Below are 11,018 nucleotides of genomic sequence, written 5' to 3' on the forward strand. Positions count from 1 at the left end.
GCCGAGAGGTCGGCTCGGCCGTCCTGACCGCTTCTGTTGGAGCCCCAAGGGCTTGGGAGCGTTAGGAGAGAGGACGGACAGCCCACCTTCCCACGCCCCGACCCGGCCCCTGCCCAGCTGTGGGCGCAGCCCCTTTAAGAGCCCGGCGGGTCGGACGCCCGAGGCCGCGGCGGTCCCTGCGCTGTGGGCCGCGCTAGGGCCGTGCTCCCGGGCCATGCGGGCGCTGCAGGCCGGGCTGACCCTGGCGCTGGGCGCCGGCCTGGGGGCGGCCGCCGAGAGCTGGCGGCGGCGGCGGGCGGACGCGCGGGCGGCGCCGGGGCTGCTGGGCCGGCTGCCCGTGCTGCCCGTGGCGGCGGCGGCCGAGCTGCCCGCCCTGCCCGGGGGCCCGGCGGGCGGCGGCGCCGGCGAGCTGACCAAGTACGGGCTGCCCGGGCTGGTGCAGCTCAAGAGCCGCGAGTCGTACGTGCTGTGCTACGACCCGCGCACCCGCGGCGCGCTCTGGGTGGTCGAGCAGCTGCGGCCCGAGCGGCTCCGCGGCGACGGCGACCGCCGCGCGTGCGACTTCCGCGAGGACGACTCGGTGCACGCCTACCACCGCGCCACCAACGCCGACTACCGCGGCAGCGGCTTCGACCGCGGCCACCTCGCCGCCGCCGCCAACCACCGCTGGAGCCAGAAGGCCATGGACGACACCTTCTACCTGAGCAACGTCGCGCCCCAGGTAGGCCGCGCGCCCCCGCGGAGCCTCGCTTCGCCCCTCTGCAGAATGGGCAGCTGCGGGCGCCCGCTCTAGGGCCGGGAGGGACCGAGCCCGGGGGCGAGCACCCGCTCTGCAGTCTGGCCTTAACAGAGCGCCCCGGCCTCCCTGAGCTTGAGCTTGTCTGTAAAATGGGGATAAACTTACTCACCTATCTCATGCAGTAGCGCTGACAACTGAAGACACAATGCATACAAAAGTACTATAATGAGGGAACTGAGGCTCAGACAGGCAAATGATTGGCCCAGTGTCACACAGCGGGAGGAGACCCAGGGAGCCTGTCCAGGGGACCCAGAGCTTTCAGCCACTGTCCTACTCTGCCTGCCATCCAGGAGTAAAAGGCAAGTTAGCTGGCACGCAGTCAGTCGGCTGTTAGGAGCAGTCACTGTGCTCCTGGACAAGCCACCCCACCTCTAGCCCTGTTCCCAGCAGGACCCGGTCACCAGTGGAATGAAACTGATGTGGGGCTCTGGGTGAAGCCGGCAGGGTCCAGGCCTCTGCACCTGACTTCTGTGCTCCCAGCAGCACAGCCCCCTGAGCATTTGACTCGACACTGCGCTGAGGACTGGAGAGCCCAAGTGATGGAGTCAGAAGCAGATTCCCGACAGTCCCGGCTGCGCTCTGCAGTGCTTGGCTGGGAAAAGGAAAGCAGAGATGGTCGGGAGAGCTGGCCTTCTCAGGAGCCCCTGGGGGCTGGGGCAGGCCTCAGTTTCTCTCTCAAAGATGTGCCCCTCTCCTTCGTATGGCTCTTTGGAGCTGAGAAACGGCTTTGAGACCTGGGCTACTAGTCCTCCCCTGCTAGATGGGGGCGAGCCAGCACCCCCTTGAGCTCTGTGTGAACTCCACCCTCATGGCCACATGGCCTAGAGTGACTCCCCTTCCTTGAACCTCAGTTTCCTCTACATGCTCCCCCCCACCCCAACCAATCTCCTGGCTTGATGTCAGTGCCCACCCCTCAGGGCCTGGGGCAGCCCCTCCCACAGAGGGGAAAGGCCCCAGCCACAGTTCTCTGAGCCCCACCTCTCCTACCAGGTGCCCCACCTCAACCAGAACGCCTGGAACAACCTGGAGAAGTACAGCCGCAGCCTGACCCGCACCTACCAGAACGTCTATGTCTGCACGGGGCCACTATTCCTGCCCAGGTGAGGCCAGAGCTGAGGACCCTGGGGACACCGGGTCCTCCCTCGCTAGAGGCCTCCTCCTGCCACTAATCCTGCCCAGGCTTGGTGTCACCACTCCCAGGTCACCACTCATCTGGTTTCTTGGCAAGTCTGTCTATTCCCTGCCTTGGGCCGCCTAGTTCTACTTCCACAGCCAGAGACCTTTGGGGCGCCCACCTAGACCCTGTCCCCTCTGCCCATGGGCATCAGGCCCTAAATCTGCCCTTGCTCCTCTCCCCTACGTCACCTCTTGTCACATCCACCCAACCCTGGGTTCTCCCAGATAGAAACCCTGCACCAACCTCGCTTGCCTTCAGTCTCTCCTCTGCTTGGAGCAACCCCCCGACCCTCCTCCCGGAGCTATGGTTTGAACTCCATCTTCCTGACCCTGAGCCTTCACGCTCGTCCCTCTGCAGCCGTCTCCCAGGGAGAACGGACTGAGCTCCTCTGGGCATGCTGTGGTTTCCCTGGGCCACTGAAGACAGGAGTGAGAGAGGCAATGGGTTGTGGGAGAACAGCTGGCTCCCGAGTCCACAGGCCTGGGATGGAAGCCAGGCCCCGTTGCCTAGTCTCTGCGTACTGTGGGCAAATGACCTCAAGGTCCTCTCCACCAACACAGGGAGGATGCCCGTTATCTATCTCGTGGTTGTTTAGGGGACAAAGTACGAAGGCGGATGTCACCCTGTTCAGGGCTGAGGTGGTGGCTGGGGCACTGATAACCTTGAATTAGCAAGTGCCTCCTATGGCTGGGAAGTCCCCCAGCCAGTGTTCGGGCACCGCTATGTACCAGGCCCCCTTCGCTGGGGCTGACATTCAGCCCTCCCAGCCTTGCCCACTGGGTGCTCACTCTCCACGGGGAGAAACAGACAGTGATCGCATGTCCATAGGGATGAATGCGAGTCTTTAGAAGGCCTGATTCCTCCAACAGCATTTATTGCTACCACCCACCCTGCCTGACCCCATGCTGAGCACGAGGAAGTCAGGGTAAGAGTACATCTCTGCCCTGCAGGGAGCTCCCATCCCCTAGGAGCTAAGCAGGGCACAGAAGCCTCAGGTGGAAGGACCAGTCATGCAGGTTGACACAAGGTGGAGGTCGGGTCCGGGAAGGCTTCCTGGAGGTGGTGGCCTTGGGTCCGACCAGACCCTCTGGGAGCCCTGAAGGCTGTGTGTGCCTGGTTCTGCCTGCAGGACTGAGGCTGATGGGAAGTCCTACGTGAAGTACCAGGTCATTGGCAAGAACCACGTGGCGGTGCCCACCCACTTCTTCAAGGTGCTGATCCTGGAGGCAGCAGGCGGGCAAATCGAACTCCGCTCCTATGTGATGCCCAACGCTCCCGTGGATGAGGCCATCCCCCTGGAGCGCTTCCTGGTGCCCATCGAGAGCATCGAGCGGGCCTCGGGGCTGCTCTTTGTGCCAAACATACTGGCAAGGGCGGGCAGAGTCAAGGCCATCACTGCAGGCAGCAAGTGAGGATGGCGGCGCAGCCAGACTGTGGGGCTTAGGGGCTGGGTCAGATTAAAGGTGGTTATTTTTGGAGATGAGTCTTGGCCGTGTCTGTCCTAGGTGACCTGCCGGAACCTCTGGCTTCTCTGCTGCTGCTTCCTGTCCTGGGCCTGACGGAACCTTCAGCTGGGCCGGGCGCCTGCCCGCGTGAGGCCCGGCTGCAAGGCAGCCAGGGAGATGAGGATGGCTTCCTGGAAGAGAAGCCCAGCAGTGGGCTGGGGCCTGAGAGGCTGGCAGGCACCCTGGCTCCCAGCTGCCTTCAGTGCCAGGCCACCCAGGAGCCAGCCCATGGGGTCTGCCGCCTGGTAGGTTACGGAAAGGCCCAGCTTCATGCTGCCCATCTGCTGCGGGCTGGCTGCGTGCCCTGCTGGGAAGGGCCTCACCTCTCTGTTTCTCAGTCTCCCCCTCTATCAAACAGGGATGATCCTAATCATTCCTGCCTCCCAGGGTGAAGCTCAGGGAGGTGATGGGCAGGAAGTTCACAGCCCTCAGTGCAGCTGTTGGAAGGGTGGGAGCCAGGGTTCCTGCTGGGAGGGTGCAGCTCACAGGCTCACAGCTACCTGGCCCCGGCAGGGCCCTAGGGGACAGGAAGACTGGGACCATCCACCTGTTTAGTCACTATCCTTTAAGACCCATGGAAGCAACAGAGCCTCCCCAGCCAAGTGCTCACAGGCCCAAGACCAAGGCTCACAGAGCTGGCTGCATACTGTCCCCACAGGGCTGAGGTGCCAGGGAAGCCTGGCAGGAAGGCTGCCCTGCCCAGCACGGTCACACACAAGGCAGTGGGACACTGGGCAAACAGCTAAGGGAACGTAGCCCAGAGCAGGCATGAGCAGGTTTCCCAGTCTTCCAGCTTGGGAGCAGCTGGCCCCGCACCAGCACCCAGCTCACCCGCATCCTGTCCCTGCTGCGGGTCAGCTGGGGTGAGGCCCAGGTGGTGAGGAGACCACCCCCAGAGAAGGCCGGCTCAGGGCAGCCTCGGGTGGGTGACGACAGGGAGAGCTGCAACCCCCTTCGGACAGACCCCAAGGCCCCCGCCCCTGGCTGGGAGCTGAGGCCGGGGAGGCGGGCGGCTCACCTCCGTGCGGATGGTGCGGCTGCCCTGGTTGGGGCAGGTGTTGACGTACAGATCGAAGAGGACACTTGGCTCAGCCACCTCCAGGTTGGGGTCAGCATCCACACCAGCTTCCAGCCCCTGGAGGCCCCCGAACACCACGAGAGCGTGCCTGGCACCCACAGGAGGGGGTCACTAACTGCCCATCGAGGCCCCACTGAATGCCGCCCCCAGAGCTCTCGGCCCCCTGCACACAGCAGAGGCCCAGTCTGCACAGCTTTGCCCCCCGTCCCTGCCCCAGCCTGCACCCACCTGAAGCTGGGAAGCTGGGCAGAAGCCACATCTGAGCCTCGCTCTGATGTCCCAATGGTCAGGTCATACCCGTCCTGGAAGGGGGCCTCAGCAAACACAGCACCTAGGGAGGCCAGCTCAGTGGGTGGCCTGCTCCCCACAAGCCACAGCCACTCGGGGGGGGGGGGGGTGTGGTGTGTGTGTGTCTGTGTGTGTGTGTGCACGCGCGGGGGGGTGGGGAGGGATGCAGGTTAACAGGCCACCCTCAGGCTCTCCACTGCTCCCGGGAAGGCAGGGACTAAGCAGGGAGAGCCCACGCCAGTGCCAGATGGGGGAAATAATGCAGAGGGCGCATAGCAAGGAGCTCTGAGAATAGCTCTGAGTGCACCTCTGACTCATCTGGTCCTTTTGCCCCCATTCCCAATCCCACGGCAGACATCGTTAATCCATCATGGTACTTTTCCTCAGAAGTCCTTAACAGCATTCCAGGCAGCGCACTCAGGGAGACCAAGGCCCAGAGAAGGAAAGGCACTTGCCCAAGGACACACAGCAAGTTAGCAGGGAAAGGACCTTGGTCTGACTTTTGGGTCAAGCAAGGCTCTCTGTGGCCTCCCGGACAGAGAGGACGGCTATTCAGAGGAGGAGCTCTGTCCTTACTGAGGCAGGATGCCAGGCGGACCGTGTAGCCCCAGTAGAGACCAGCTTTGGTGCGAGGGTCCTGTGATGACACAACTTTTCCACGGTAGGTCTTGCTTTCTGGAGGGGAAGCAGAGAGGCTGTGAAGACGGGGTGAGGGGACAAGAAAGCGGAAGGAGGCTCCAAGCCCTCAGGCCGGCCAGGTAGGGGAAGCCTTCGGACACCTGGGAGCTGCCTCTGGTTCAGTCGCACCGTCACCCGAAGTCCAGGCTCCAGGTTCTTGTCAATCTTCACCTCCTGGGAAAAGAAAGTGATGCCGTTCCCTGCACGACCAGCAGGAGTCACTGTTCTCCCAGACATGGGATCTGTGGAGCTGGCGAGGGACCTGAGGGGTCCAGGCCAACCTTCACCACCACCCCCATCCCTGGCACCTGGGCCAGATCTGCTCGTAAGAGACTATTCGTGCAAAATGACCACAAGATACTGGCCCAGGCTGGGCATGGAGTAGGAGGTAAATATTTCCTGAGTAGATGAAATCCCACTTTTCTATGTTTTTGTGGCTATGTGCCACTTACTAGCTGTAGGAGTTTAGGCGGGTCACTTGACATCTCTGAACCTGGTTCCTCATCTGTCAGACAGAAGACCTTCCGTAAACAATAGCTGTCTTAGGCTGCACAGGGCCTGGCAAGAAGTAAACGCTTCATGCGTGGGAGTCGTGCTGAGTAACAACTGCCGTTCTCGAGGTGTGCCGACTGTGAGCTCAGGATAGGGCCTTTTCTCTCCCTCTTGGGGGTTTCTCATGCCCTTCCCCTTTCATTTGTGTCTGGGTCATCCTGGTCTGCTTTTAGCCAGTTATTTCTGGTCTGTTCTTTGAGGGGAGGGGATCCCACACATTGAAATGTTTCTCCTCCGACTCTAGGAGACTTGAGGGTAAACAGGTGGTAAGCGAATGCTCCAATCCCCAGCTCGGCTTGGCCTCACGAGAGCAGCCCCAGAGTGAGTCTAAACTTGCTTTGGTGGGGTTCTGTTTTGTTTTTAACACAACGTCTGTCTTCTGTTGATGTGCTTTTTTTTTTTTCTAAATTTTTTTTTAAAGATTGGCCCTGAGCTAACATCTGTTGCCAATCTTTTTTTTTTTTCCTTCTCCCCAAAGCCCCCTAGTACAGAGTTGTAGATTCTAGTTGTGGGTCCTTCTGGTTGTGGCATGTGAGACGCCACCTCAGCATGGCCTGATGAGCGGTGCCATGTCCGCACCCAGGATCTGAACTGGTGAAACCCTGGGCTGCAGAAGCAGAGCCTGTGAACTTAACCACTTAGCCACAGGGCTGGCCCTGTTGATTTGCTTTTTAAAAAACAGTAAATTTGCTCCTGGCTTTATCTATCAAGAGTCCCATTTTAGGCACTTCTCTGGCCCAAATCTGCATTACTAGGGGATCAGCAGGCGGAGATGCCTGATCCAGGGCTCCCCAGTCACCTGCCCCTGCCTGTTCTCCGTAGCCAGGGTGTGTCTGGGAAGGATGTCCCAACCCACCCTTCAATCCTACCTTCTTCATGCCACAGTTGACAAAGGAGCCCTGGCCTGGCCGGGTGGGCCGGTCCACCACGACACCCTCTCGGAACTCGGATTCCTCATCCTGACGCATGTGGTGAGGGCTGTCTAAGGGGTTCAGGAGCCCTGTGGTGGGGAGGGACCGGGAAGTCTGGGGGTGCAAAAGCACCTGAGGGTTGTGGCAGGGAACCCTGGTCCAAGTGCCAGCTCTGCCACAGACCTGCTGCTTGCCACCAGGCACAGGACCTGCCCTGCCTGGGCTGATTTCTCAGGGTTGGAGGGATGATCCACAGGAGACGGGGGTCAGTCAGGCCCCCAGCCTTACCTGCAAACTGCAGATCCTGGTGCTTGGGGAAGAATGCCTTTCTCAGGTACCTAGCAAAGGAGGCGGAGCTTAGGAAGTTCCTAGGCGAGGCCACTTCTGGCCTGACCTGCGCCTCCACCACCCCTCCCTCCTGCTCGGGAAGTCTGCCCTTCACCCCCTTACTGTGGACACTCCAGGTACTGCAGGATCCGGGCCAGCTGCACGCATGCCTGTCCCTTCTTGCCAACTCCCCTGAATTCTCCCTCCACAGTCCTGGAGAGAAAGACAGGCTCAGGAGCCTTGGTGTTCCCTTCGACAGCTCCTCCCCAAGTCCGACTTCTGCGGGGCCCCCGCTTTCAACTCCACCCACCAGGGTGACAATGGGGGCATTGCAGGCAGGGTTCTCAGCCCAGGCAAGGAGGCAGGGCAAAGGGTGAAATCAGGCCAATCCTGGCAGGTCCCCTCCTCCTTGAGCCCCAGAGACCCAAGTGAGGATGGCCCCTCACTTGGCATCTTGGCCCTCTTCATCGAACACCACAATCTCATCCACACAGAAGATGGCGCAGGCTCTGGCAATCTGGCCGGCCAGGTAGGTCCGAAGCTCGGGCGACTGGGCGTTGTCCAGGATGGAGCCCGGCAGGGCCACGCTCAGGGTGTAGGGCCGCCCTGGGCAGGGGAGGGGTGCTCAGGGTCAGTCTGAGAGGCCAGAGCCATGCCCTCTCCTCCCTTCCTCTAATCCCAGAGCCCAGAGTTAGAGAATTTTCCCACTGAGAGGAATTTTGAGATCAGCAAAATAGATCCAACTCCCCTCTCCTGGCCTCCATCCCCCCAAGAGGAAAATGGACTCAGCGATCTCCAAGGCTCGCATGAGCAGGGCAAGGCCAGGGGGTGGTTAGAGGCATTGGCTAAGTTCCCATCCTGGCTCCACCCCTTACTGCCTCAGTTCTCCAGCTGTCAAATGGGAATGATAATGAGAGCCAATATTTATTTTGAATGACTTTTTTTAATGTGTGCACACTTACCCAATAACCCTAGGAAGCAGGTGCTACTATGATCCCCAGGTTGGGGAACCTGTGGCCCAGAGAGGTCAAATATGTGGCCTAAGGTCACAAAAAGGCAGGACAACTGAGATAGGGGTTCAGGCCTCTGGTTCCAGAGGGACCACCACACTCTCCCTCCGAGAGTCATCCAAAGGGAGCCACATGAGCTAATGCCCATAAAAGGCTTCCCCAGTGTCTGAGACAGCTGACATGCTCAGTCACTGTCCCCACGGTCACCATCACTGGGCTTACAGGTCTGTACGGCCCCTGACCCTCCAGAGCATCAGGTCTGGCCAAGGAGAAGATATAATTTGTTAGGGTAGATCCAAACGTACTGACGTGGAAGGACAGCCAGGATGCAATGTGGGATGAGAAACACCAGGCCCAGATGTGCACGATCAAGGGCTCTCACTTCTGTAAAACTGTGTCTACACATCTCTCTACGTGTGTCTGAGCGGGGACAACAACATCTGGAGAAACGTTCACTGCCAGGCTTGCTGGGACTTTTCTTCATTATAGTTTTCTGTATGGTTCGAGGGGTTTTGTTTTGAGCATGTATTAGTTAATGAGGAAAAAAAGAGGCATTCTTATTATGGAATCAAAATAATTAAATGAAAAATGAAATTAAAATCCTCAATAAAAAAAGCAAAACATGGGGCCGGCCCCATGGCCCAGTGGTTAAGTTCGCACGCTCCACTTCGGCGGCCCAGGGTTTGGCTGGTTCGGATCCTGGGCGTGGACGTGGCACCACTTGTCAGGCCAAGTTGAGGCAGCGTCCCACATGCCACAACCAGAAGGACCCACAACTAAAATACGCAACTATGTATTGGGGGGATTTTGAGAGAAAAAGCAGAAAAAAAAAAAAGGAAGATTGGCAACAGTTCTTAGCTCAGGTGCCAATTTTTTTTTTTTAAAAAAAAAGGTAAAACATAACTATTGTCACGAGGATGAGGTCTGGAGGCATTAGCCCCTGAGACATGATTCCTTCTCTAAGTAGGAGGTCAGCACTCAGTTCTCGGGGTCTCTCCATCAGGACAAGGCGTCTGGACCCACTGCTCTCTAAGGTCCCTTCCAGATACAACATTCTCTGCCCTGCCCAGGGCCCAAGCTGCTCACCTCTGTCCTCGCCCTGTGCAGCTGCCTCCTCCTCCTGCTGGCACTTTGCCTGTTCCTCCTGTGCCCGCTGCCGCTCCAGTTTTTTCATCAGCTTGAGATCCTTCCACTTCTTTTTCTCCTCTTTCTCTGGATAAGAAGACATCCCAATTGGTGGAGGGAAGAGGGACTTGGAGCAATCCCGGAGATGGTGCCCTCTCCATAGGGTCAGCCTGAGCTCTCCAGTGCTGCTGCTGGGTGAGCAGCCAGAGGAACCTCCCAGGACTTCTAGCCCCTTCCTCCCCATTTTGGGTGCTGTGGGACCCACAGGGGACAAACCTGGGGGCTCTCCCTAATGTTCAGCTGTGCACTGCTGGAATGGCCTGGGGAAAGGGTGAGCACAGACTCCCCCCTCCACCAAACTCCCCAGCCCCTTACTTACTCTGTTTCTTCCATTTTCGCCACTCGACTCTTTGCCCGTGTTCACCCTGGAGTGGGAGTGGGAAGAGGTACAGGAGTGAGGCTAAATGGTCAACGTGGGAGGAGTCCCACTTGCTGCTCCACAGCTGTCTCCTCCCTCTAAATGGGGGCGGTGAGGAAACCAGGGAACCCCTACACGCTGCTGCCCCAGGGAGAGCGAGGCAAGGACCTGCTGCACCCCAGTCCCTGAGACGACACTTGGCATACAGCAGGCACTGAATAAGTTGCTGAATGAGTTCCCACTGGAGAGAAGAGAAAACTGAAGCTCAGGGGAACAAGACCTGCGCACGCCACCCTGGGAGTCAGAAGAGACACGCCACGAAAGGGATCGGGATTGTGAGTAGGGTCCCACCTCCCGAATCCGGGCCGGCCAGAGGAGCCTCGAGGGCGTCCGACAATGGATGACCTGCCGCTGTCCCGGCTCTGGCTCAGACCCCGGCTCCCACCTCCGGTTCTCATCGGGGCGGGGGCGCACGCGGCCACGAGCATGCGGCACCTCGGGGCTTCTGGCCCCAGATCAGCGAGAAGTAGGGAGCGGGGTGCGCGGCCCTGCCCTGCACGCGGCGCGTCCTCATGCCCCCACGCCGGTCCTGCTTCGGGATCCCAGCTTCTACCACCCACCGGGCCGCAAGGCCGCTTCCTCAAGCGTTCCGCCATGTTCGCCGCACGTCTTCGCCCACGCCCAGCCAATCACTCTCACCCCTTCCGGCCACACCTCCTCCGAGCTGTCCAATCGGGGAGCCAGCGGCGCGCGGGGGCGTGGCCTAGGCGCCTGGCTGCTGGGGGAGCGCGTGGGCTGGGCTGGGCTCCCCGGGCGCGCAGTGCCCGAGCTGGGTGGGCGGGGCTCATGGCCGGCCTGGGGTTTAAATGGGCAGCGTTTTGGGTACTGTCCTGGTCCCTTGGACGACTGGAGAGCCGCTCTCTGGCTCTGGACGACCACGACACTCAAACCTCAGCTTGGTTTTATACCTGGGGACCCTGACGCGCAGAGTTGGAGTGTGATTCAGATCTGGAAATGACCTTAGAGATAATTTAATCCAGTTCTTTTATAGATTCGTTCATTTACTCCCTCTTAATTAGCAGACTTTAGTTTTTAGAGCAGATTTAGGTTTACCGAAAATCGAGTAGATAGTACAGAGAGTTCCCATATA

The 11,018-nt window shown here is 59.5% G+C and overlaps 2 protein-coding genes across 7 annotated transcripts; one reads left to right on the forward strand and one right to left on the reverse strand.

The window, feature by feature from the left end:
- The first annotated feature begins 77 nt into the window (after positions 1-77).
- On the forward strand, positions 78-3,454 carry ENDOG (endonuclease G). The gene is made up of 3 exons (XM_023629072.2): positions 78-721; positions 1,790-1,899; positions 3,106-3,454. Exons 1-3 carry the CDS (start codon positions 215-217, stop codon positions 3,386-3,388), a joined length of 900 nt encoding a protein of 299 aa, XP_023484840.2. The 5' UTR covers positions 78-214; the 3' UTR covers positions 3,389-3,454.
- On the reverse strand, positions 2,834-10,595 carry SPOUT1 (SPOUT domain containing methyltransferase 1). 6 transcript variants are annotated; one of them, XM_070251585.1, is made up of 12 exons: positions 10,489-10,595; positions 9,830-9,875; positions 9,412-9,537; positions 7,762-7,921; positions 7,439-7,528; positions 7,277-7,326; positions 5,978-6,030; positions 5,627-5,699; positions 5,424-5,522; positions 4,788-4,890; positions 4,500-4,647; positions 2,834-3,612 (listed from the first exon to the last, which is right to left on the reverse strand). In XM_070251585.1, the coding sequence occupies exons 1-12, from the start codon at positions 10,522-10,524 to the stop codon at positions 3,544-3,546; spliced, it is 1,053 nt and encodes a 350-aa protein (XP_070107686.1). In that variant the 5' UTR covers positions 10,525-10,595; the 3' UTR covers positions 2,834-3,543. The 6 variants fall into 6 exon arrangements, with proteins under 6 accessions (XP_070107686.1, XP_001499881.4, XP_070107687.1 ...); XM_001499831.7 differs by lacking the exon at positions 5,978-6,030 and adding an exon at positions 6,947-7,077; XM_070251586.1 differs by lacking the exon at positions 5,978-6,030 and adding an exon at positions 6,947-7,077 and having other exon boundaries at positions 10,220-10,565.
- Between the last annotated feature and the right edge of the window lie 423 nt (positions 10,596-11,018).

This window comes from Equus caballus, chromosome 25 (assembly GCF_041296265.1).
Source record: "Equus caballus isolate H_3958 breed thoroughbred chromosome 25, TB-T2T, whole genome shotgun sequence".
NCBI lineage: Eukaryota > Metazoa > Chordata > Mammalia > Perissodactyla > Equidae > Equus > Equus caballus.